The 25,896-nt window shown below is 46.3% G+C and overlaps 3 protein-coding genes and 1 long non-coding RNA gene across 6 annotated transcripts in view; 3 read left to right on the forward strand and 1 right to left on the reverse strand.

Moving 5' to 3' along the window:
- LOC139586174 (uncharacterized) overlaps window positions 1-25,896 on the forward strand; it is a 132,707-nt gene that overhangs the window by 87,104 nt on the left and 19,707 nt on the right. The window lies entirely within an intron of this gene.
- LOC139586170 (uncharacterized) overlaps window positions 1-25,896 on the reverse strand; it is a 266,979-nt gene that overhangs the window by 86,639 nt on the left and 154,444 nt on the right. The gene's annotated exons all lie outside the window — the stretch shown is intronic.
- Window positions 4,962-15,823, forward strand: LOC139586167 (SWI/SNF-related matrix-associated actin-dependent regulator of chromatin subfamily A member 5-like). Its single transcript, XM_071419373.1, has 12 exons — window positions 4,962-5,291; window positions 6,113-6,339; window positions 7,784-7,905; window positions 7,994-8,146; window positions 9,391-9,527; window positions 9,986-10,130; window positions 10,516-10,635; window positions 10,869-10,979; window positions 11,518-11,631; window positions 12,250-12,372; window positions 13,646-13,778; window positions 14,738-15,823. The coding sequence occupies exons 1-12, from the start codon at window positions 5,155-5,157 to the stop codon at window positions 14,911-14,913; spliced, it is 1,698 nt and encodes a 565-aa protein (XP_071275474.1). The 5' UTR covers window positions 4,962-5,154; the 3' UTR covers window positions 14,914-15,823.
- On the forward strand, window positions 15,702-25,154 carry LOC139586165 (uncharacterized). Its single transcript, XM_071419371.1, has 5 exons — window positions 15,702-15,965; window positions 16,012-16,689; window positions 19,914-20,038; window positions 24,009-24,134; window positions 24,505-25,154. The coding sequence occupies exons 1-5, from the start codon at window positions 15,702-15,704 to the stop codon at window positions 24,722-24,724; spliced, it is 1,413 nt and encodes a 470-aa protein (XP_071275472.1). The 3' UTR covers window positions 24,725-25,154.

The following is a 25,896-nucleotide window of genomic DNA, read 5'->3' on the forward strand; positions in this document are numbered from 1 at the left end:
ACCATATTTGACAATTAGGTCAGACTTAGAGATCGGCCTGTAGTATACATTGATGCAAATTACATTAAAATATATATTCTATAATATAATAGGCATCAAGCCTGTCAGAATTCAAGGGGCATCCAGACAATGCTCCAGTCATGCTGCTTAACTTTAGGTGGTCCTGTGAGGAGCACAGAACTGGACTTGATCCTTCTGTGTCCCTTCCAGTTTGAGATATTCCATGGTAGCAAAATACCACGTCACATAACAGCAACCTGAGAAAGGACAATGGGTGACTGAGAGTTGAACATAATTTTTTCACATGTACAATCATATGGTTTTTAATCCTACTACTTGAGAGAAGCAAAATTAGAGGACAATGTTTCAGTTTTATTTAAAATGCCATGAAAATCAGTATCAGGACTGGTAAAACTAATGGCAGCTTCGTGATAGATATTACTGAAAAATAAAAATTTTTACTGATGGAAACCAGGAACATTTGAGATTTGACTTTGGATGCTTTGGAAGGTCTATGTTGCAGGATCATGCTTTTTTCAGAATAATTCCTGTATTTTTATATGAAAGAAAAAATGTCTTTGATGTAAAATTCTGCAAATGTTCAGGTGGAGCTTTATAAATCAATCAGTAGATTATGATTATGAGCAGTAGCAAACTCAGTTTCAAAGCAGTGTGCTCCCTTTATAATCATGTCAGCAGGGAAAAGCTTTGCTGCTGGCCATCTGCTGTTCAGGCAGGCTGCACTAACCTTCCACCTGCCTGAAAGAATAAAGGTGTTCTTTAGAAAGAGACACCAGAATTGTATTTAAAATTATTATTCAGAGCTGCAAAAAATTGTCAAAGTCTGAACCAGCAATGGATAGAATATAACTTAGAATTACTGAGTTACGTTGCATTGAAGAGAAATATATGATATGGGTCTCAATTTCTTACAAAATCTATTATCCCTTATGGAACAAACAAACAAATGAACAAGCAGACCCAAAATAAAACAAAAAAATTGTCTGAAAAATAGATAAATTTCTAGTGAATGTTTTTTACATTGCTGATTTCACTAATTCTGTTTTAAATATGTAAGCTACTAATTATCTCTGGTTATCAAACCAGATTCAGTGGCTAGGAGATGAAGTCCAATGTATTCAGACTTTAAATGCAAACCATGAAATTTTTACAATTCCCATTTTGGTGAGAAACAACAAAAATCAATAAATAAATTTCAGTTGTAAGAGACTTATACAGAAGAGACTGGGATTAGGATTTTCAAGTTTATCTGTTAGAAAGGGCAGAAAACTACAAAGGGCAGAAAACTTACTGAGCTTCACTTTTTGCTGCACATATATATCTGATGGTTTAAATACCACTCCTCCCAAGATTCATTGCTCCCAATGATGAAATGTATTTTTAGCTCAGCAGCACATCTCCTGGTGTGGGATAGGTAGCTGTAAACTGGACCAAGACTTAAAATAATGGCCCTGTCATTTTTAATTGTTCAGGAATAATATGAATCATTGTGAACTCATTTAGTATTAATTTGGTTGTTATAAAATGCTTCTATAGATCCTCTCAACTAATTAGCTTGACCTTCGTTTTGAAGGGTAACCGGTGGCTGTCTGGTGTTCAAGCTTGACTTGGAGCAGAAGGCAGGCTGGGAGCAGATTCCTGAGCCCCAAGTTCAGCCTTTCCAAGTTTCCTTCCCACCCTTTGACAAGAACTTGGTTGGATAAATGCAACAATGACCTGGTTTGCTGGTTGCATATGAATAATGAGACTTGATGTTCAAAATGAAAAGCTTTTCTGGATCTCCTCTAGCTGTGGATCTCCTTAATTGCTGTGATGTTTGAGGTAGTTAAAACTTCTCCACTCTTCTGGGAGTAATGATGCTTGTGCATCAGCACAGGAATGTTTAATGAAGAGTGTCTGGGATGCAAGCATATGCCTTAACAGCAAGTTTAAAGAGAAAGAAAATAAACTGTATTTAAGATACATTTCTTCAAAAGGGGCAACACCACGCCAAGAGGGAGAGACAAATAATTCCCTGAAAAAACAGTGATTTCATTTGTCCTACATGACTTCAATGAGATCATAACTTTTTTTTTTGAGAAATAGTGATGATTTTGCTAAACTGAGCTTTTAATGCAGAAGCCAGTGACCCATCCTATTGACAGAGATGGATACTGCAAGTGCAATAATTTGATTGCCAGAATATGACACAAAGTAGATAAGGTATTTTATCTTTTTCATCCACTAGATTATGCATTCTCCTTACTTTGGTATTTCTGATATATTTTCTGAGAATCAGTTTTGTCTCATGTAAATGGTTCTCTGGAGAATTTCATAACTAGAGGCAGCAGAAATAAAAAATAAAACCTGTCATTAAGGAAAAAATATTTTGCATTGTTGGCACAAAAATAATCCAAATATGCACATGGCCAGGCAAAGCAGTGGAGCAGTGGTTGAGTTTGTTCAGAAAAATGTCCCGCTGTTCTGTCAAAAGCAGCACATGTATCTCATGTCATTGGGCAAGATGAGCAGGCCAAGCTGTAGACTTGTAGTAAAATACCCAAAGAAGAGGTGCAAGTCTAGGATGTCCTTCCAGGAAATTTTAAATCTATGTGCAAGAAAGAGGAAAATACTGTCTATTTTTTTATTTTTCTAAGGTGATGAGTTAATATTAACTGTTTTCCTGTTTCTGCTGCTGTGCTTCCCCCTTCTGTGCAAATGTGTGCAGAGTTGCTGCTGTTACATAAAGAATGCAAAGCAGTAGTTTATTTTCTTCTTGCAAATTAAATATTCTGTACATTTTTTTTCTGGTGTTTTTTTCCCCTTTCCTGAACATCCTTGTTGCTGTTATTGTAGGCAACATAACCCTGGTTGAAAAGAAATCATCTGTACAGAAACAAGAAGAGTGGATTTGGGAAGAAATTGCTGCAAAGAATAAATGCTAGACTGATGTTTTCAAAAGAATAAATGCTATTTTCAACATTTTTGGCATTTTTGGTAAGTGCACAAGTAATATTCTGCTGTAACCTATTTCCAGAAATCTTTTGCATTGTGTAAGTCACTCCTTTGAATGTCTGTGGCTGGGCAGATCACAATATTGTCAAAAGGTGTTCAAATATGATTATTATTTCAAATGTAATGGATATTTTCTGAGCAAATGAATTCTTGAAAATCAGAGATGTTAAAGATATATGAAGACTGAACCCAGTAACCTGCATCCAGATTTTGATGTTTAGTCAGAAACATGTCATAAGTCAAGAGACATTGTAATTACCAATGGATATTCTTTACCAAGGTGCGATTATTAGTTTAATTTTTAATTTTTTCAACTTTGCTCATTCTTACTTAAAGGAGTTTAAGTCTTTTCATTTTCTTTTTGTAACTAACATTTAATATTCCACATCTGGTTGCCAAAATGGAAAATGTGTATTATTTGCTTACAGTAGAGGTGGGAATTATTCCTTGCCATAGCACTGGTATGAAGTTTGTTTTAAAACATGAAAGATCCATTTTAGATTCCTGAAAAGAGGTATTAAAATTTCTTGTTAGATATTGCTGATTGTGATTGAAAACCACTTCATTGAATTACAGTAGAGGGAGATGAAGGACATCTTGCAGCAATGAAAATGGTTGCAAATTTAATTAAAACATTAAATTATTGTTGGAATAAAGGTCATAATCATAAAACCTAATTGAAGGAAGTACATTAGCATGTACCCTAAGGTATCCTTTCCATTTCCAAATATCTATTACATATTTGACATTTGAAGAGGAAAGAGGTTCCATTTTATCTGGATGGATGAACGGCGATGGGGAGAAGTGTTATACATAATACAGTGTAAGAGCCCCATTTTTCAAAACATCATTTGCTCCTTGCATAGGTGCAACACTCTGATTTTATGTCTCTGACTGAGGAAATTCCCCTTATTTCTTGAGCATCATGGACCTGCATAGGGCAGAGGACATCATATCATGTACTTAGACTTTTCCCTGTGGAAAAAGTGGAACTTAACTCCCTTGAAATTTGACAAAGCCTCAGTTACCAGCTGTCACCTTGTTACCTAGGCTGCCTTTGTGAGAGATGTGTTGCTGCCTGGAGAATGGGATGTCTGTGTAACATCATATGAAATGCTTATCAAAGAGAAGTCAGTATTCAAAAAGTTCAACTGGAGATACCTTGTTATAGATGAGGCCCACAGGATTAAAAATGAAAAATCAAAGGTAATTTATTTTACACTAAGCAAGAGATCTGTGTGGGTTATTTAGTTGATGGTGTAGGGACTAGTAATGTTTAAATATATATGTTTGATATTTGGACATGTCTCACTGTCCTTCAGTTATCAGAAATTGTAAGGGAATTCAAGACTACCAACCGACTGCTATTAACTGGAACTCCACTTCAGAACAATTTACATGAACTCTGGGCACTTCTCAACTTCCTTTTGCCAGATGTCTTTAACTCAGCTGAAGTAAGTCTTTTGTTTCTGAATCAAATTAATTTTACTGGTTTTCCCAATTTGAAAGTAGACCTGGATATGTATAGTTAGTGGTGTCAGTTACTGATAAGTGATAGATTGAGTTGGAAATGTTTGTTATAAAGCTTTTCATAAAATAGGCCAAATAAGGTCATTTGTTCTTTTACTTCCTGGCCATATGAGAGTTGTATTTGTTCACCATTGTGATGCTATTGTACCTTGAAAGGAAGCCTCTTATAAACCAATGATTTTGTTGATACAGGATTTTGATTCGTGGTTTGATACCAACAACTGTCTAGGGGATCAAAAACTGGTGGAGCGCCTTCCTGTGGTGAGTCCTTTTGCCTTTTATACAAGGGTTACATTTACCTAAGTTAAATCCCAAACAGTTCTTCTAATACTTCTTATGATAGACTATTAGGATGAGAGAGATTATTCCACAACTTTTCAGTCAAGCAAAATTAAGTCCAAGGACACAGAACCATGTCAAAGATCATTTTGACCTAATCTTTGAGTCTTTCAAATAAAGCACATGTATATCCTATGTATAGCAAATAATTTCTCCATATAGGTTGCTTTTTTTTTTTTCAGATTGTCTAACACTAGATCATGTATCTGTGATAGAGAATATCTGCTCTTTGATTCATCCATTGACCTGATCAGTGTTTCAGTTTCCAAAATGCATTTAATGGTGAACCTCTTTCAGGTGCTACGACCATTCCTTCTCCGTCGCATCAAGGCTGATGTGGAGAAAAGCTTGCCTCCAAAGAAGGAAGTTAAAATTTATGTGGGCCTCAGCAAAATGCAGCGAGAATGGTAATTAATGCATGTGCTTGACTGGGCTGTGGTTCAGGCTCAGAAGGAATGTGCTGTCTGTGACTTGGAGGTTGTGTAGAACTCAATTTATTCTCTCTGGTATACTCCCAGTTTATTCCTGTTTCTTTCTGACACTGCTATGACAGAACCATGCATGTCAGGGAGATTTACCTGATTAAATGAAGAGAAGGGTGAGCTTTAGACAGTATTTGTAGCCTAAAGACTTATGAAAACTTGCTTAACTTCTTGCTTAAAGGAGAGGAGGTTCAGGAGGAACCTTTTTGCTCTGCACAACTCCTGGATGGGAGGGTGCAGCCGAGGGGGTCATCAGCCTCTTCTCCCAGGCAACAGAACAAGAAGAAATGGCCTCAAACTACACCAAGGGAGGTTCAGGTCAAGCATCAGGAGGAATCTCTTAATGGAAAGGGTTGTCAAGCATTGGAATAGACTGCTCAGACAGGTGGTGGATTCACCATCTCTGGAGGTATTGAGGAAACAGCTGGATGTGGCACCCAGTGGATGGTGGTGTTTAGCCTAAGGTTGGAACTGATGATCTCAGAGTTCTCTTGCAACCCAATCGATTCTGTGAGTCTGTGCTACATTTCTGACTTGCCCAGAGGCAAAAGAATGACACCCAAACCATGTCCCATGGCTGCCATGATGCTGAGGGCAGGTTCTGTCTCCCACAGGCTTTTCCTGGCTTACATGTATTCAAACCTTTCCTCCTCCTCCCTCTGCACCAGCAAAAGATGCAGCTTGTAAATCATCCCCCAGCTTCATTTTAGAGTGAACAGAAGGGTTTTTTTCTTTCTGTGCTGTAGGTATACCCGAATCCTGATGAAGGATATAGATATCCTGAACTCAGCTGGGAAGCTGGACAAGATGAGACTGCTGAACATCCTGATGCAGCTGCGGAAATGCTGCAATCACCCGTACCTCTTTGATGGAGCAGAGCCTGGCCCACCTTACACAACAGACATGCATTTGGTCACTAACAGTGGCAAAATGGTACTTCTAGACAAATTGCTGCCTAAGTTGAAAGAACAAGGTATGCATCTCCTTTCTGGGGTTTTGAGAGTTTTTTGGTTCAGTAATGTTTTTGTGTATTCTGAGCAAAACCCAGCGGACTTTAGCCAGGATTACTGTTGGTTTCTAGTATGATACCAGCTTGGATCAATAGTCCATTATGGCTTTTTGTGTTGAAGTGTTTTGATTTCTTTTTTTTTCCCACTTTTTCATCGCAGCTAAGTTCACACCATAAAAACATCATTTGATTGGGGCTTTAGATTTTCTTTCATAGTTTTCTTAGCTATCTGAAATATAATTATGTAGTATTTTAGCCACACCTTTGATTTGCCATGAAGGAGCATTTCAGATTCAGAGTCCTCATACATAGCTCAAGTCAAATCCTGTGTGAAATGTTGGTCTTTCTTGCTGGATGTGATTTTGAACAGTACCTGAGGTTTTTCTGTGTATTCTATAAACACTCAGACATGGGGGAACTCTTGAGTTGTTTTAAAGTTATTTGAGCTTTGAAATGGATTACTGTAAAAGTCACTTGCAACAGAGTTTTTGACACTGGAATAAATTTTTAGCTCACTATTTTTTGAGTATGCTTACAGTAGTAACTTTGCTAAAGAAGTTGGATGTAGGTTTGTGAGTGGGGACACTTTGCAGGAAAACAAAACCACGTCCAAACCTCAACCTTCTGTAGTATAGAAGTAAACTGTACTTTGTATCTAGGTATCATCCAAGCAGCTGTGACTGTATAACTCAAGACTGAAAACCAAGCAATTCAGTGGTTACTGTGCTTTTTTGATCTTGGTTTCTTCCTGATATCAGGTTTATTGATGAGGTGTTGTAATTAATACTGGACTGGTCTCAAATCAAATTAGCATCTTAAACAAGAGAGTTCAGTATTAACCCTTGAGTCCAAAGGACAAAAGGAAGTAGAAACTTTGTTATATCCTGTGTTTTACTTAAATTTCTCCAGTAGACTGGAAATGGCTGAGTGTATATGCATAAAGTACTGAACCTTTTCTTTTTTTTTTTTTTATTTAAGTTGTTCTTGGCAGTAAACTGACAAGTACTTAAGAAGAATTCACTTTATTTCTAGAGATCTTAAATCCAAAACAATCAAATACTTCAAAATTTTATTATTTATACTTGATAATGTTTTTATATTTGTGCTACCATCTTACTCTGCCATGTCTGGGAACTTTTTCTTGAGGAGTACAACACAAAATGAAAAGGAGAAGCCAGCCATTAATTAGACAGTGACATATCAGGGTAAGACAAACGTGTCCTATGGCATGGATGTGCTGTGGCAGCAGCAGCTGCAGCCCTGCATTGTAGTTTGGGTCTGAAATTCAAACGACTTTTCTTCTTAGTACATGGAATTGCCCTCCTTCCTTTTCTGGTAGTGCAGACTTGGAGAGTTTGTTTAATCTTACATTTTGGTGAAAGCATAAGAAACCTTTTTACCCAAACAGGCTCAAGGGTTCTAATCTTCAGGCAGATGACAAGAGTTCTAGATATTTTGGAAGATTACTGTATGTGGAGAAATTACGAATATTGCAGACTGGATGGACAAACTCCTCACAATGAGCGACAGGTATTTACAACTTCAGGGATTGTATTTATGTAAAAATACTACTTGTAAAACATTTTGTTTAACTGATACATTCTTTTCATTGATTTAGGCTTCCATTAATGCATTCAATGATCCTGACAGCTCAAAATTTGTGTTCATGTTGAGTAAACGAGCAGGAGGTCTTGGAATCGATCTGGCTACTGCTGATGTTGTAATTCTCTTTGATTCAGACTGGAATCCACAAGTAGATCTCCAGGCTATGGTAAGATTCCAGATGGAAATTATGGGGTTTTGTTTTTCTTTTTCTCACAGTACTTTGCTAGAAATGTGTACTTCCAAAATAAATTGGTATTTTCCAATTTTAGCACAGGAGCAGGATTTGTAAGACTAATTTTCAGTTCAAGTGCAGCTTCCACTGTGTGGAACCATTAGTCCTCAGTCACATTTGGGTTATACAGTGTTTTATGTAGTGGGAAATGCTGGGTGTGTGCTACACCTCATAGTATTGTTTAATGCAAATAGCCTACTTGAGTAAGTAAAAATGAATTAAATCTAGGTTGTTAATCCCAAAACTATAAAGCTGTTGTGGGGAGTGGAGGTGAATGTGTTTTCACTGTTTTTCCTGCGATCTTGAAAATGAGATAAAGAAAAGTTGAATTAAAGTTTTCAAAAACTGCTTTTATGGTGATGGTAATGAAAGGATCTCATTTTAGTAACTATCCTTAGGGGTTTTTTTAAGTAGATGTGGATGCATCTCCATCCTGGATACATGTCAAGGACATTAGTGACCACCTAAGAAAGCAAAGCTATCTAAAAACTGCCAGTGGATTTTTGGATTTTTGGTTGGGGTTTTTTTTGTTTTTTTTTTTTTTGACAAATGAGGCCTTTCAGAGAGAAGTCTTGGAAATGTCTTAAGTTATTTCAGTTAACCTGTGGGTCTCAAGTACTCTAGCAAAAATCACTTCAAAAGAATGAAGGAACTGGTGTCTAATAGCTCAAATGAGGCAGTACCAGCTACCACTACAGGTGTGTGTTGAGAATACTGATTCTCACAGTGGTTCATGTTTCACTAGTCAGGAGAGGCAGGGTTATTGTATTTTTCTTGAACTATTCATGGCACTACTGAAGGATTTTGAGAAAGGCAGCTTTTGGTCAGCAGAGAGATGATTTCTTCATGCTTTGATTCTACAGAAGGTTGCTTAAGGTCAGAAGCATCCAAATCTTCTCCTCTGTGTGATTTAATGAAAAACCCCAAATCCTGCTGTTTTTTAGCTATGACACATAGAGACACACTCACTGTCAGTGTTATTGAAAAAAAAAACCCCAAACCTGCAATGTAGATAAAAATGTAGTATCTTGGGTAGCCATGGATAGCTGTAAACATTTTAGTAACCTGTGCTGTTCTGTTTTGTAAATTTGTGTGCTGTAAATAATGAAAATCTTAAACCTCATTATGTAGTCATGCTGGAAGGCAAGTGCTGACTTTTTTGTTACTGTTTTGGGCAGGATCGAGCGCACAGAATTGGGCAGACCAAGACTGTCCGTGTGTTCAGGTTTATTACAGACAATACCGTGGAGGAAAGGATAGTGGAGCGTGCAGAAATGAAACTGCGCCTGGATTCCATAGTCATCCAGCAAGGCAAGTATTATATGAAGGCACTTCGGATCTAGGATGAAATTCCCTTCTTCTCCCATTGTAAATCATGGTGGAATCAGCCAGTAAGAACCAGTGGGAGTGTTGCTTTTGCCTCATCTGAACTCTGAAGGGAGTTCATGTGCAAAGGCCTCATCCACTTGGAAATTTGTTTTACTGTAGGAGTAGGCATTTCCTCACTAACTTTTTGCTTACCTGCCTGGTGGGATATAGTCAGATTTGACTTTTTAAAGCACTCAGTTTCTTCTTTCACTTTAAATTTAAATGAATGCCTTTCCTTTTTCTAATAGACAGAGAAAAGTAAGGTAACCTTAGTTGACTTGCTTGGAATCAGTAATATGTAGTTTGTATGTGGAAATATAAGGGGGAGAAAATCCTGTATTGCTCCTTCCATAACATAAACTCTTTAGTGAGTTGCTATCCTCAAGCATTTTTATCTTTAGGAAGATTGGTGGATCAAAACCTGAATAAACTTGGAAAGGATGAAATGCTGCAAATGATCAGACATGGAGCAACACACGTGTTTGCTTCAAAGGATAGTGAGATTACAGATGAAGATATTGATCACATTTTGGAAAGAGGGGCAAAGAAGGTGAGAAGGTTTGTAAAGGGGAAGCTCACCTGTAGATTTGAATGTGATGGCAAGATAGTAAGTCTCTGGATGATAACTTGGTTCCAAGCTGGAGAGAAAAGGGGTTTTTGCTGTAGAGGGTTTTTGTGTTACTCAATCGTGTCTGTTTTTTCTGATGTTGTCAATAAGATGTTTTATAGTCAAGTACCTTCTAGAATGGCTCCTCTTCTTTCTGGCAATGGGATGTTTTAAAATGAAGTACCTTTCAGAGTGGCTCCTTTCTGGAATGAGGTGTTTAATAATGACGTGCCTTCCAAAATGGCTCCCGTTCTATCTGGGAATGAGATGTTAAATAATGAAGTACCATCCAAATGGCTACTATTCTTTTCTGTATCCCCTGTCCAAGACTGCGGAAATGAACGAAAAACTTTCAAAGATGGGTGAAAGCTCCCTTAGGAATTTTACTATGGATACTGAATCTAGCGTGTATAATTTTGAAGGGGAAGACTACAGAGAAAAACAGAAGGTAATGTTTTAAGTTTCTTTTGGAGGAATGCACTGAATTGCATGTTTTAGTCATACTTATTTAAGAGGTATTGGGTAAAATACAGTGTCATCTATGAAAATAGTTTAAATAACACTTATAACACTTATAATGAAGTAGATGTAGATCTAATTTTACATAAAACTTGTAGCTGGTCTCATGATCTTGCAAGACTTAATTTTTGGTTTTGGGGGTGATGGGTTTTGTTTTTATAGTTGGCATTTACAGAGTGGATTGAACCACCTAAAAGAGAAAGAAAAGCCAATTATGCTGTGGATGCTTACTTCAGAGAGGCTCTTCGAGTCAGTGAACCAAAAGCACCCAAGGTGAGTTGACTAATCAAAAGAAATAAATTTTTTCAATATGTATGGTAAATGGCTGAAGCTCTAAGCAACAAATAGGTCTTGAGTCATAAAAACTGCTCTGTTCACTTTTATAAAGTGGAGGGACTATCTAAATTTAGAAAAAATTTCCAAAAGACTTGAGACAAACTTCTGTGAGAAAAAATAAGAACAGTATGAAACTTGTAAGACGTTAGGGAGGCTAAGATCAAGTTTTTTCTAGTTCTTATTTAAGCAGCTGTAAATTTTCCTGTGGAAGATTAATGCTTTAAACACGTGTGACTTTTTCACCAGCCACCTCCTCCCAAAAGACCTCTCTTCCCCTTCTCTCACTGCTCTTTTACTTTTAGAATTCTTTGTGGTGGTTGGTGTGTCTTGCATGGTGTGACTTTTTTCCCCCCAAGTTAAGACAGTGCATTTTTGTAACAATAATGCTTTTTGTTTGCTCATAAACTTAAATTACTTTTTACAAGCAAGCAGATTCTGGATGTGAAAGGGAGCAAATGCAAGCTTTGTGTTTCAGGCTCCACGGCCTCCAAAACAGCCAAATGTACAGGACTTCCAGTTCTTTCCTCCTCGCCTGTTTGAACTGTTGGAAAAAGAGATTCTCTACGACAGGAAAACAATTGGTTACAAGGTAACTGAAGAATTTCCTTGACCAGAGGGCTGGAGCACCTCTCTTAGGAGGAAAGGCTGAGAGTTGGGATTGTTCAGTCTGGAGAAGCAAAGGCTCTGGAGCAACCAAATTGCAGCCTTTCAGTACCTAGAGGGGGCTTGCAGGAAAGCTGAAAAGGGACTTTTTACAAGGGAGCGGCTTTAAACTGACAGAGGGCAGGTTTGGGTTGGATATTGGAAGGAAATTCTTCACTGTGAGTGTGGTGAGGCACTGGCACAATTTGCCCAGAGAAGCTGTGGATGACCCACATTCCACTTGCTTGGAAGTGTTCAAGGCCACGTTGGACGAGCCTTTGAGCATCCTTGTCTAAGCAGAAGGTGGCCCTGCCCATAGCAGGGGCTTGGAAAAGAGGTGATCTTTAAGGTCCAGTCCCTTCTGTGTTATTCTCTAAATTCTTGCAATGGAACAGTTTAATGCAACAGTAGGAGAATAAGTACTTTTCCAGCCTTTCACAGTAATTTAAATGAAATAAAATCATGTTCAGCTGTAGAAGCTATTAGGTTATATTAACAAAAAGGTGACAATTAGTAATTATCTGTGAAAAATTAATTCAGTTTTACAAAGTGCAAAACCTTTCAGGTACCTCGTAATCCTGATCTCCCAAATGCAGCCCAAGCACAAAAGGAAGAGCAGCTTAAGATTGATGAGGCTGAACCTCTTAATGATGAAGAACTGGAAGAAAAAGAGAAACTTCTAACCCGGGTATTGTCGGTTCTTCAGTGAGACTGAAATCAGCCAAAGCTTGTTTTGTGTTTCACAGCATTATGGGAGCATTTCTTGGTCACTGATCGGCATGTGCCGTAGTTAACACATCTGCACAGTTTGGTTCAGACTGAAAAGAGTTTCCAGCATTAGGTTTGTCATAGGCCTATGTCATAGGATATCTTTGAGGAATGTGCACCAAGGATTCTCCTGAATCCTAGTCTGGCATTCACTATAGACTGTGATGTCTTTCCATGAAACCTTGCAGAATGGCTGCAGAGCTGGGTGTGCTGCATTCCACATGATTTAATGCACATATTCTGCCTCAGTTTCACACCCTTATGGAAGTGAATCTTGGGGTCTGAACAGTCAGTTTTCCTAAACCACATCTGGTAGTGGATAGTTCCCCTCACTAAAAGAGGGTGTGAGCTGAATAAGTATATAATTAGGAAGCCTGTATATTTAAATAATTTAAAACCAGGTGAATGCTTGATATGCCTTATTTGGATATTTTATTTACACGTTGTATTTTGGCAGGGGATCGGAATTACAGGACAGGATTTCTTGCTTGCGTAGTAATGAGCTGGAACAGCTCACTGTGGAGACACCAGAATCACAGAGGTCAGGAATCAGTACAGTCCAGTAAGCTGTGGCTAAATCACAACATGGCTGGCAGAACTTGCTACTTCCCACTACTTGTAAAAGCTACTGGTAATATGAAATGAACCTACTTTAGCTCATGACTTCAGCAGTGCTACTTGTGTCTCTGCTGAAAATCACCATCACAAGGTGGCTTTAGTCCTTCTGAGGGAGAGTGACCATGCAGCGGTCACTGCAATGATGCAATGGCTGAGGGTGTCTGTGAGGCACTTGGGGGGCCTTTTTGACAAAACAAAAGCCATTACACTACTTTCACTTGAGCAATTTTTTTTTCTTAGAAAGTAATCCCACAGAGAGACTCTTAGGAGGAGGGATTAATTTTTCAGCTGAAAACTTACCAGAAATTACTAGGTAAATAAAGAACTAGTGCTAGTCATTTTGCAGTATTTAAATAGAGAGACTACAGTGACTGCAGTATAAAAAGAGTTCTACTAAATTACAGTGACTGCAGTATAAAAAGAGTTCTACTAAATTAAACTGCAGAGAAAGAAAAGGTTTAACACTGTGGAATGATGGAAGTGTTACAGGCAATTTCAAGAAACCAGTTGAATCAAATTTGGAGATGGACAAATCCTGAACCTCTGTGCAATGTTTCCTCTTGATTGCTGTATAGGGCTTCACTAACTGGAATAAGAGAGATTTCAACCAGTTCCTCAAAGCCAATGAGAAGTGGGGCCGTGATGACATTGAAAATATAGCACGAGAAGTCGAAGGAAAAACCCCAGAGGAAGTCATGGAGTATTCAGGTAACTTAATTCTGTACTCAGCTCTGAGAGTATCTAACTCTGCTTGGCTCATTTGAACTGCCTGAGAACATGGTAACATCCTACTGCTGAGAATTTCTTACACTGCTGTTCTAAGATTTTTGGGGTAGAATTATATTGATGTATTTTGGATCTGCTGCTCTGTCTTTTACCATCATTACCGCCTGCACAACTAAGGCTGTACTAAAATGCACACCTAAACTCCTGCTGAGCCACTTCACTGTATCCTGAATCTAACTGGGTAGCACTGTCTTCAGTTCTTGTTAATTTTTGCAAAGGGAAATGCTGAGAAACACTGCTTAGCTGAAGAGATTTCCCTTTTCCTTGTATTCATTAATGAGAAGTTAACCTTTACCTCCTCCTCGAGAGCAGAACTCAGTAAATACATCACGATTGAACCTACAGCCACCACTGGTAACCTGAGTCTTAACCTCGCATTAGAAGAGATTTTTTTCCACTGTAGTGTAGCTGCAAAGTCCTGGCACTACATTTCTAAAGGTACAGAGCAAGTTGAAAATGTGCAAAAATCTTGTACAAAAACCCCTTATTTAAACACCTAATGGTCTTTCAGGCACTTGCTTGTCTTCGGGCACTCAGTTGCCCTCTTGCTTCTATTGATAAAACTGTATTCTGTTACATCCGTTTTCATTTGAAGAAGCTTTGTTTCCTTTGAGGAGACTGACACACAAAAGTCTTACTGGCCTGTATTGTACCTCACTTAAACTGAAGATTCCTATATCTACCCTCTTCAAAACAGCATTTGTACTACTGCAGCACATGGTAGCTGGAAGGGAAGGTTTCTTACCAGCTCAAGGCATGTCTGTTGTTACACAGCAGTAAGCTCTGGTAAAAGGAAGGAACAGCTAACATCCTTTTTTTAAGGTTAAACCCCTGACTTTTACAATGCATGATAAGATACTAAGAAGTTGTTCTTTTCTTAGCTGTGTTCTGGGAAAGATGCAATGAACTCCAAGACATAGAGAAGATCATGGCTCAGATTGAAAGAGGAGAAGCTAGAATTCAGAGACGAATCAGCATAAAAAAGGCTCTCGATACAAAGGTGGGTTTGCTCAGTTTCTTTTTTTTTTTCCTGGTGCCAGTGAGGGGAGATGCATGACCCCTGTCTGACCAGTGCTGCTGATGTATGAAGACATCTTGGGCATGACATTGGTCTCTTTGCATAACACTCAGCAATTTCTTCCTATGGCTTTTCCATCCCATGGAAGTGCTGTGATGACACCCTTAGCTATGGTCTACCCTGGTGTTTGTAACAGTCTTCTGTATTACAGCACACAGTTCAGAGCGCTGTGTAACTCCACATAGTACAGGCCTTGGGGAGGAGCACAGTTCCTTCTGGACACGTGGAACTGAAATTAAGAGAGAGAGAGAGAAATGGAGAGAGGGGGATGGAGAGAGGGAGAAATGGGGGAGATAAAGGGATGGAGAGGGATAGAGAGAGGGAGAGAGAGAAATGGAGGAAGAGAAGGGAGAGAGGTAGGTGGGTAGAGCAATAGGGGGGAGAGAAACATAGGAAAACAGGTGGAGAGAATTGGAGTAAAGTAGAAACAGGTAGAGATGGCAGAAGACAGAGGGAGTTAGAAACATCAGATTAGAGAGCACTTAAAAAAGACTGATCCAACAGTCTTGGGGAAGGATGGGAGATAGACCTTTTAACATTTCTGCTTTTGTCTCTTTCTGTGGTGCATCATATCCATCCCTTCCATAGCTGAACCAGTGGGTCTGGACTTTCTGACAGGAATTCAACAGAAAGCTTTTTCAATCTTTTGTCCCCCTAGAAGCAGCCCAAGTTTTTGGGGCAGTCCATCTCAAAACATTTCTGTAAAATTTCCTTTTAGTTCTCGATGCTGCTCAGGCCCATCAGACTGACACAAAACCCCCTCAGTCATGTCCCCAGCCCCGGTGGAACGGCCGAGCTCTCTGAACTCCAGCCTTGCACTGTCCCACCGTAATTACATTGCAATTGTAGATAGAATTGTGGCAGGTTCTGGGCCACTGGCTCGGAATCCTCCTGAATCCTCAGGGCTGACCACGGCATTTGTCTGTACTTTCCTGTCCCTGGGGCTGATCACTCCGTGCTTCCCAAGGGACAGAGCGCTCGTTCTGCACGGCTCCTTGGAGCTGAGGGTGCCTGCCCACACTGAGAGATGGGTGAGTGAGCGACGACGTAATGTTCAGGTGGGTTCGGCTTATCTAGTTCGGTCGGGCTTATCTAGTTCGGTCGGGCTTATCTAGTTCGGTCGGGCTGAACGCGGTTCCGTTGCGTTCCGTTCAGTTCACCTCAGCTAAGCTCGGATGGATTCGGCAAATCGCGGCCAGAGTCGGCCGTTCGGGTAGGCTCGGCTGTTGTCGACCACACTCGGCTGTCGTCGACCACACTCGGCTGTTGCCGGCTCCACTCGGCCACACTCGGCTGTCGCCGGCTCCACTCGGCCACACTCGGCTGTTGTCGGCTCCACTCGGCCACACTCGGCTGTTGCCGGCTCCACTCGGCCACACTCGGCTGTCGCCGGCTCCACTCGGCCACACTCGGCTGTTGTCGGCTCCACTCGGCCACACTCGGCTGTCGCCGGCTCCACTCGGCCACACTCGGCTGTTGCCGGCTCCACTCGGCCACACTCGGCTGTCCCCGGCCCTACCTGACTCTGCTCCGCGCTGCAATTGCGGCCGCTGGCATGGCCCCGCTCCCCGGCCTGAGCCCCGGGAGGGGACAGAGCGCTGGGACAGCCGCCTCAGCCCGGCTCACCCTGTCCCTGCCCGGCCCCGCGTCCCCCGGAGCGCGCCCTGCAGCGCAGAACGCGGCCTTTGGGCCAGGAGCGGGGACAATGCCCTCGGCTCGGCAGCAGCGCCGGGAGGCAGCGGGCGGTGCCCTCAGGTGAGCGGCTGGAGGGGAGGGAGCTGGGCCGGGGGCACCGGGGCCGGGGGCACCCACAGGGGGCCGGGGCTGCTTTGGGCGCTGCTGCGTGGGACCCGCTGCGGGTGGCACGGCTCTGTCCCGGGCCTTGCGGCTCTCTGGGATCGTGTGCTGTGGAATAAAGCTGGGGCTCGTCCCAGCTGCGGGAACAGCGTTTTATTGGGTGAGAAACAGAGTTCACTCTCTAGAATTTTTACACGTTTGTTAAGGGATAAAAGGCAGCGCTGGGGTGCTTGGCTGTTTGCCAGGAGCACCCGGTTCCCTTAAACCGTGTTCTCTAGATTCTGTTCCATTGCAGTGGGGTGTGCATATTCATTAGAGTTTATACATATTCAAAGAGTCCTTTTCAGTTTAGATGTTCTTTTGCTTGGTTTGAACCTTCGTGCCATCCTGTGGATTCAACCAATATACTTTATTTCTTCCTGTGGTGCCATCCTGTCTTATTTTCACTCCCTCGTTATTTGATAACGAGGGTCAGTAAATTTTTCCTTTTTTTCAGTGCTCTGGTTTCTGTTTCTGTTATCTTGTGTTTCAGATAAGATTGTCCCCAGCTGTGGGAAATCACCTCATTATCTGAGACCATTTTCTGAGTTCCTTACGTGTAAAAGCATTTGAACATTTCACAGTCTCTATTATAGTCTATTATAGTATTACAGTCTAAAATAGTATCTGTTACAGTGCTGTTTATGAAAGCTGTGCAGTGCATACACGAACTGACAGATGATCCTTGATCCAGAGCAGTAGTTACAGACTGTCCCCTCTCGGGAGTTTTGTGCTCAATAACACCGTGCCAGAGCTCAGACATAAATGGCAAGGGCAAGAACTGCATTTGTTCTGTTCCATTCTGGGCTGGGCTGAGCTCTGTTTGCCGGGAAGCAGCGGGATGGGTGTCCCTGTGCCCACCCCCCTGGGTCCCAGAGAGAAGCTGCTCCTGTGGCTGCAGCTGAGGGGCACTGGGAAACCTGAACGGTCCTGATGGAAACCGATGCCAAACCGGGTTTGGTTGGGTTTGGGACTTGCCATTTTCCCCTGATCCGTGGGTTTTGCCTTAGGAAACAGGAACTGGGCACCAGGACATTTTGTTAGCCTAGAAGGGAGGAGTTGGTTTGTATTTATTTCCTGAGGCACCTGGATCGATTTGGGTCTCAGTTGGCACCCGAGAGCCTCCTCTGTGTCCTGGGTGGGGTGGTGGCTACCAAAGGGGTAAAAGGTGGAGCAGGAGGGTGGGTGGAGAGGAGAGCAGTGGCTCTGTGGGGATTTGCATCTGGAAAGGGCCCTCAGTTTCCTGGCGGGAGTCCTGGAATCAGAGCTGAGAGTGGCTGAGCAGTGAGGATCGTGCAGCTGCAGCGCCGAGAGTGCAGAGGCTGCAGTGGGCGTTGTCTGCTCGCTCTCCTGATGTCCCATCTCTAATGCTGGGCTGGCACCCAGGCACCTCCCAGGGCTGCCCAGCCTCAGGGCAGGGGTGGTTTGTAAATGTTTTAAATGCTGCAGCAGCTCCCTCAGGCTGGATGAGTGTGAGGATATCCAGCTCTGCCTTCGGGCTTGGAGCACGGCAAGGGTGCAGGGCTCATGGTCAGTCTTGTTTAAACACTTGTAATAGCAAAACATTTTAAAGCAGAGACTGTGAGGCAATAACAAAGGCGAGTGTGTGGCAAGGATAGGTCCGAGGTGTCTTTATTAAAGATCCACACTGCTGGATGTTGTGTCAGAGCCCTCTGGGGACAGAAGGTGTCCCCAGAGCTTCATGAAGCCCTTGTTTCCTGCTGGCAGGGCAGGGGGTGAGCCCAGCCTCGGGGGCTGTGTGGCTCCTCCTGCCTGGAGCAGGGACAGCCCGTGGGGCTGAGCCCCAGAGGTTCAGTTGCTGGAGCAGGTGGGGATCTCTTTGTGCCTGGGAATTGTCGCTGCTGCGTTCCTGTCCCAGCTGCAGGGTTCCCTCAGAGCCCGTGCCCTGCAGCAGCACTGGGAGCTCCTGGGCTGGGCAGGGAGCAGCTCTGGCCTGGGGCTCTCAGTCCCATCAGTGCCCATGGAAAGCCAGCTGGGTTTGTTCTGCTGCCATCGGCCTCTCTGCTGTGCCAGCCTCGGTGCCAGGGCACAGAGCTGTGGGAAGGCTCCATCCCATCTGTGCCAAGCGCTGCCAGCGCTTCCAGCAGCGCTGCTGGGGCACCAAGGGCTGCCTTTGGAGCCTGGCTGGCACAGAGGGTGACACACTCTGCCCTGCAGCACCCAGCTGCATCCCACAGCTGCACAGTTCAGCCAGCAGGGAGCAGAGTCAGCTCTGGGGCCCAAACCAGGCTTTGTCCCCCAGAGAGCCCCTGAGCTTCCTGAGGCAGCACACAGATGTGCCCTGGCCTTTGGGGCTCATGGTGAGGGCTGCCAGGGCATTGTGATAAGGCTGAGCTGGAGCTTTCTTAGAAAAGCCATCAGCTGTAAGGAGAATCTCTGGCAAACAGGTGGCTGGGGCACTGGCTGGGAGCAGGTCCTGGCCTTTTCTCTTCTTTTCTTTAAGCTGTTCTTAAGAGGAGCCCAAAACTGCAAAATGGAAAGGAAGGGGGCTGTGGGGGTGAAAGTTGCTTTGCATTTTTTGAAGTGTTGCTGTGGATTTTGGTGTGTCAAGTGGCACTACCAAAACAGCATTGGAATAACCAAACTTCAGGACTCTGCGCTTAATTCCTTGAATGTGTTTGTGTGGGTGCAGGAAATGCCAAATCCCAGAGCAATTCCATGTCTGTAACTTCAAGTGCAACATCTTTAAAAGCAAGTGCTCAGTGTGGGCTTTCCATGTGGGTGCAAATGGCCCAAGGCCTTTCTTGTGTCCCAAAAGCAAAAACCCTTTCCCTGGGAGGTTTTGGAGGGGATTCTCTTTGGGATTTCTTGTGGTGCAGCATCCCGGGTGTCCCTTCCTTTGTGCCAAGTCCAATGGGAAAGGATGGAATGGCTGCCACGTGGGCTCTGGGATAAAAATGGTTCTGTTCAAATGAGGCAGAGAATGCAAGATGAAAAATGAGCATCCTTTCATTGTCTGAAATAGTCAGGAATAAAAGTGCTGGCAAAGGACACGTTTGTGTTTGAATTGGTGTCACCTCTCCTGGGTAAAACCCCATAGTGAGCCAGCAGAGCAGAGCTATGAGAGCTGGGATCCTTGGACTTCCACAGTGGACTTAATTTTCTTTTCTCCTCTCTTTCAGGGCAGGAAAAATCATCCAACTCCTGCCACGTTTGCCCGAAGCTTTGGTGTTGGAGCAGCCAAAGGCAAGAGGCTTCAGCAGCAGGGCTCTGCGCTGGAGGGCTCTGGTCCTGCCCACGCTGTGGGGTGAGTCAGAGGGACACAGGGCTCCCCTTTTCCTCTCTGCTGGCATGAGCTGCCATGGCAATGCCATTGCTGCCAGCCCAGCCCCAGCTGTGCCTGCTGGAGAAGGGCAGAGGTGCAGAGGCAGTGCCAGAGTTGCCTGGGGCTGCTGGAGCTGTGGTGCTGGCTGTGCCCTGAGGGCAGCTTGGGCATTGTCTGTGCAGCCCAGGGCTGCTCTGGGCCTTCCTTGGGGAGCTCTCAGTGCATGCCCAGCTCTGCCAGGGCTGGCAGCCGCTGCAGGGCTGGGTGACAGCCTCTGCTGGGGCTGGGGGCAGGCACGGCCCTGGCACAGGGGCAGGGGCAGGGCTGGCAGCATTTGGGAGCCGTGGGAGCAGAGTGAGGGGTGGTGCTGGGCACAGGGGTCAGCCTGTGCTCGTGTCAGCACAGCCCTGCAGGGCCCTGGCATCTGGGAGCAGCTCCAGCTCTCCTGGGGCCCAGGGATGGGCTCTGAGGGACTGGCTTTGCCTGTGCCTTTCCAGGGCAGCAGGAACAAGGGCAATGTGGTGCCAGAGCTGGGGCCCATCAGGCTGTATTTCCCTCTGGGAAAGCAGAACAGACTCTGGGCTGAGCTGAGTTTCCTGCAAGGGCTCAGAATCCAGGGAAAAGGGAGTTCAGGAATTGCATCTGCTGCTGGGAACATTGCCTTAGGCTTGCTCAGTTTGTGTCTGTGAGCAGTGGGCTCTGGGCTGGAGAGGAGCTGTTGGCAGCAAAAGATGGAGTCCATGCTCTGCAGGGATGTGCAGGGAAGGACTGAGTGGGAGGGAAGGGCAGTATTTAGAAATGAGATCAGCATTTCTCCCAGAATTGGGCTGCAGCAGTGATGGGGGTGGTTGGCTTTGCTCTGGGCCTTGTTATTCCTTGTGCAATTTGCAAATTCTGCTGCATGATTTCCTGTCCAGTATCTTTCTAACAAAAACTGACAGAAATTGAGGTTTAGGAGTAGAGCTGAGGTCCATTCACTGCACAATCTTGCCAAGGCTGGAGGACTGGGATGATGGCTGCTCTCAGCAAAGGTCACTTCTCAATGCTGTGTCAGATTTGCCTCAGTGCTGGGCAGGAAAGGTGAGGGTTTGGATCAGGAATTGTGCAAACAAGGCCTGGGTGTGGTTGATTTGTTTTGTTTTTCAGTGAGCCAGGGCTGGCACAGGGAATGGTGCAGGTGCTGCTCTGGCACCAGAGCTGCTGCCCTTTGGAGCCATGTTCAAGGTGTGACCATAGAACACTTTGGGGGCTGTTTTCAGCACTCTGGGTTTCAGAACTGCTGTCCCCAGCCCGTTGCCAGCCCTGGGACATCTGCTCTGCTTCCAGGCTGTCCTTGCTGGAGCAGCCTGGTCCCTGCTGTGCCCAAGCCCTGAGACACAGAGGGAGCCCTGTGCCCAGGGGCCTTTGGCACCTTGTCAGGAACGTGGCAGCAGCCCCGGGAGCAGGCTGGAGGTGAGAACTGGGTGTTGGGAGCTGAGGAGTGCTCATCTGGGCTGGGGGGAAGGGGCAGGAGTTTCCATGCCCCTGGAGCTTTCCTGCTGGCATGGGGCAGCACAGGGAGCAGCATTCATTGTGCCCCTCCCACGGGCAGTGCTGGCCTGGGTGTCTGTGCTGTGCCACCAGAGCGTGGCACTTGGCTGCTGTCACTGCTGTCACTGCCAGCCCAGCTGGGGGCTGTGCCCTCCTGCCAGCCCCAGCCAGGAGCTCCAGGGGTGCCTCTGGGCCCTGCTGGGAGCGTTTGCTGGGAATGTGCCCCATCCCTGGGAGCGTCCCTTTGTCCCTGGGCTGCCAGCCAGAGCTTTGGGCTGCTCAGGCTCAGGCTGGGATTGCCAAAGGCACCGAGAGGGAGCAGCACAGGGAGGGTGCTCAGAGAGGGGCTGGCAGAGCCCAGCTGGCAGGCTGGGCTGGCTGCTGCAGGTGGGGCTGTGTGCACTGCAGGCAGGGAATGTCCCCTTCCCTCAGCAGCCCTGCAGATCCCAAGGGCTCCCAGAGCAGGATTTTATTCCTTACCTCCCTTTGTGGAGATTGATTCTCCACATTGCCATGAGCAATTCTTGGATTTCTCTAGGAGCAAACCTCCCAGCAGAGCCAGATTGCAGTGGAGGCCAGAGCTGTGTTTGGAGCAGGGAGTGCTGAGAGCTGCGTCTGCCTGTGCTGCCCCAGCCTGAGCACAGGCACAGGGAACAGCCTGGGCAAAGGGATTGGGGCAGTGGCTGATGCCCAGGGAGAAGAACACAAACCCACAGCCCTTCAGCCTGACAGTCCCCTCCACCCAGAGCTCAGCACACATCCTCACAGGGAAGCCCAGCAGCTGAAGGGAAAAAAAACCCACAGAAGAAAAAGGTGATTTATTGTGCTGTAAAGTTCTTTCAAGTTGTTATTAAAGCCCAACCAACATTTGCTCTTGCTTTTGGTTGGGTGAATAACGAGCAGTGGGCACAGGTGATGCCATTCATGTGGCTGAAAACCTGGTGTGATCTAGAGGGGATCCAAGAACTGTTTGTGTAGGGCAGTGGAATGTGAGGGGATGTCAGGGGCAGTGAGGTGGCATTTTGGAGGGAATTGCTGAGGTCATTGAAGGGAGACCAGCAGACAATTTCCCTGGGAAATCCCAGGCCCCTCGGGCCCACAGCCAGGACTCTCCAGGGCTGAGGGGGCAGCACTGGAGACTCCCTGTGGCCTCCTTCCTTGGCAGCAGCCAGCAGGGAAGGGAGAAGAGGATCCCTGTGGGATGAGACTGCAGAGAGCGAGCAGAGGAGCAGCCTCGGGCTGGAGAAAGGCCAAGGGACCAACACGGTGGCACCAGGGCACCTGTGAGGAACAGAATGGACACTTGGAGGCCACATGGAGGTGAGGAGTGCATGGTTTGGGCAAAATGTCAGTGAATCTCCAGAGAGATAAGGAGGGGATATTTAGGAGGGAAACGCTGAGGTGAGGAGTTCACCCAGCCTGGCACAAGGTGTGTTTGCACAGGCTGGGGCCAGAGGTGGGGGTCAACCCAAAGCCAGCCCTGCTCAGCCTCTAAATCCCAGGATAAGATGTACAGGCTGCCCACTGAGGGATTAAAAATACATAAAACTGAAACCAAGAGCATTCATGAGATTCTTGGGAATCCCATTAACTTGTTGGCAGAGCTCTTGACACAGTTTGGAGCTTTGATGACAAGAATGCATTTCTTTATTTGGATTATTCACTGTGTGGGATAGGGGGTTTGTTTGCATTTTAAAGCCCTCATGGTGGCTCTGACACTGCTCAGGAGCTGGTAGAGAAGCAGAGTCAGAGCTCCTGGCAGGCACAGGGTGTTTTCCCCCATAGTGGATTGTGGAGCAATTGTCTGGGACCTGGATTGTCCCTCTGGGTGATGCCACTTGCTGTGGTTTGTATCATTCCATCCATTTAATTCCAAAACTTCTCAGCCCAGGGGTTGGAGCTGACAGGGCAGGACAAAGATTGTTCTCTGTGTGGTGCCCAGATTTGGGGTTCCCCGTCAGCTGTGCCAGTTCTGATGAATTCCACCCATAGCCCCAAATTCCCTGCTCCATTCCCGCTGCAGTAACCTCCCAGTGCCCCATGGAGTGTGGGCATTCCCATGCAGAGCTGCTGCCTTGGACAGCAGCTGTGTCAGGAGCCAGCAGAGCTTCCAAGGAAGCTCAGCAGCACAGGGCCAAGGCCAGGGTTCTATTCCATAGAAGTGGCTGTTGAGAACCCTCAGCCCAATGGTGTCCCTGGGCTCACTGGCCAGAGCTGCCTGGAATGGAGCCCATTTCACCCCCCTGAGCTCCAGGATGGAGAAGATCCAGTGGATGGTTTAGAGCAGGAGAAGGCAGTGGCCAGATGTGCTCCCAGCCTGAGCTGAGGCAGCCCCTGTGCCCAGGGGGGGACATCTCTCCCTGCAGAAGCTCAGCTCCTTTCAGAGCCTCAGCAGGGGCCTCTACAAATTCTTTTCTCTCAGGAAAGGGATGCACAGCTTTGTCTTCAGCACACCTCCAGTGGCACCTACCTGGGAAAGCTTTCCATCACTTCTGCACTTCCAGCTGGATCCCTGGAAAACTCTGAACTCCATCCCACTGATTTTCAGGTACCTCTGAGGGCTGCTGCCTGGGATTGAACATCTGTGGGGGAAGATGGCCTTGGCTTTGATGCTGCTGATGGCCGATGGCCTCGGGCTGGGGAGGAGGGAAGGGATTTGGGGTGGCTGGGCCACAGCTGGCAGCTGTGTGGGAGCTCTGAGCCAGGAGCTGCTGCTGAGCCCCTCTGCAAAGGGCCCGTGCCTCCATTCCCAGCAATGCCAGCTGCTCCTTGGGGTCCTGCTGGGCTACTGGTGGTCTCTGTCCGGGCTGAAGCATTTCCAGGGGCCTGCTCAGAGCAGCCCCTGGCCCAGGAGCCACGGTGCAGGCACAGCTCCTCCCCTGCAGATGCCAAAGACACGAGGTGCTGCTGCCTTTCAGGAGCTCCTGGCCTCCTCCTGCCCTGCGCTCCCAGCCAGCTGGGACACAGCCAGGGAACACCAAGGAGCATGGCTGGCAGCCAGCAGGAGACACCGAGGCCCCTGGGCCAGAAAAACAGCCCTGGCCTCAGCAGCCAGCATGGTTTGGAGCTGGCAACACTCACCTGCAGGCAACGCCCCCCGGCACTCTCCAGAAGAGCTTTGGCCATGGAGCAAGGTAACCCTCAGGGCTTGTCTTGTTGGCTTCTTCCTGGGGAAACAAAGGGACATTGTGGGAGCACATTTACAGCTGCTGGGGAAATCCTGGCAAGGGCAGAACAATCAGGGCTATCGGGAAGAGTTTGGTGCTGCCATGTTGAGTGCCAGCCAGTTCTGCCCCACAGCCATTGCAGGGGCTGCTGTGCAAAGCAGCAGTAGCAGAAGGGAAGGAGCTGCATTTGCAGAGGAGTTCTCTTAGTGGCAGCAGTCATTGCCATCCCACACAGGGCCTTTGGAACAGCCCTGGGATTGGCCCAGGTGTTTGGAGCAGGGTGCTGAGAAGGCCAAAATTCTGGGTTTGATGCACAGCTGGGCCAGTCACTTCTCACATTTGACTTGATGATTCCCACGGCTCTGGAAATAAAGAACAAATCGTTTGCACTGGTTTTTTAACCCATGGGGTTTTTCCTAGCATTTCCCTGGGGCTCCAGTCCCACCCCAGGCACAATGGCAGCGGGAGCAGCAACGCCTCGGCCCCAGCGGCCGTCCCAGAGCGGCTGCTCGTGGCTGGGAAGCTGCAGCCCCCAGCAGGGGCTGCGGGCACGGAGCAGGGGCTGCGGGCGCTGGGGCTCGTAGGGGAGCGCGGCGCTCGTGGCGTTACCGGGCCGGGGGGGCTGCGGGGCGGCGCCGTGTCCGCCAGGGGGCGCCCCGCGGGGCGGGCGGCGGCGCTGAGCGAGCGGCGATGCCCATGGGGTCCCGGGGCCGGTACGGGCGGTCTCGGTGTCCTTCCCGCTGCCAGCCGCGATCCAGAGGCTGCTCCGGGCAAGCGTCGTCCTCCTGGCGGCCATGGCAGCGGCACGGCACCGGCTCCCTGCCGCCGCAGCCGGAGCGTGCCTGGAGCCCCGGCGAGACCCAGCCCCGCACTGGCCGCAACCGGAGCGGCAGCGCCTGTCCCGGAGCGGCTTTTCCCGACCACAGCGATAGTGGTCCCGATCCCAGCCCCAATACTACCTCGATTCTCTGGCCTTGGCACCCATACCCTGCCCGCCGAGAAAGAAGCAGCTCGGCCCAGCTTCCACAAGAAATACCGGCAGGACCAGGATACGAATTCCCAGGCCTAAATCCCCATCCCCGTCCCGGTCCCAGCCGAGCGCCGTGGACCCCGCGCAGCACCAGCAGCAGCCCCCGATCCAGA

The sequence above is a fragment of the Agelaius tricolor genome, unplaced genomic scaffold (genome assembly GCF_023055355.1).
Source record: "Agelaius tricolor isolate 1412-34295 unplaced genomic scaffold, bAgeTri1.0.p SCAF_106, whole genome shotgun sequence".
Lineage (NCBI taxonomy): Eukaryota > Metazoa > Chordata > Aves > Passeriformes > Icteridae > Agelaius > Agelaius tricolor.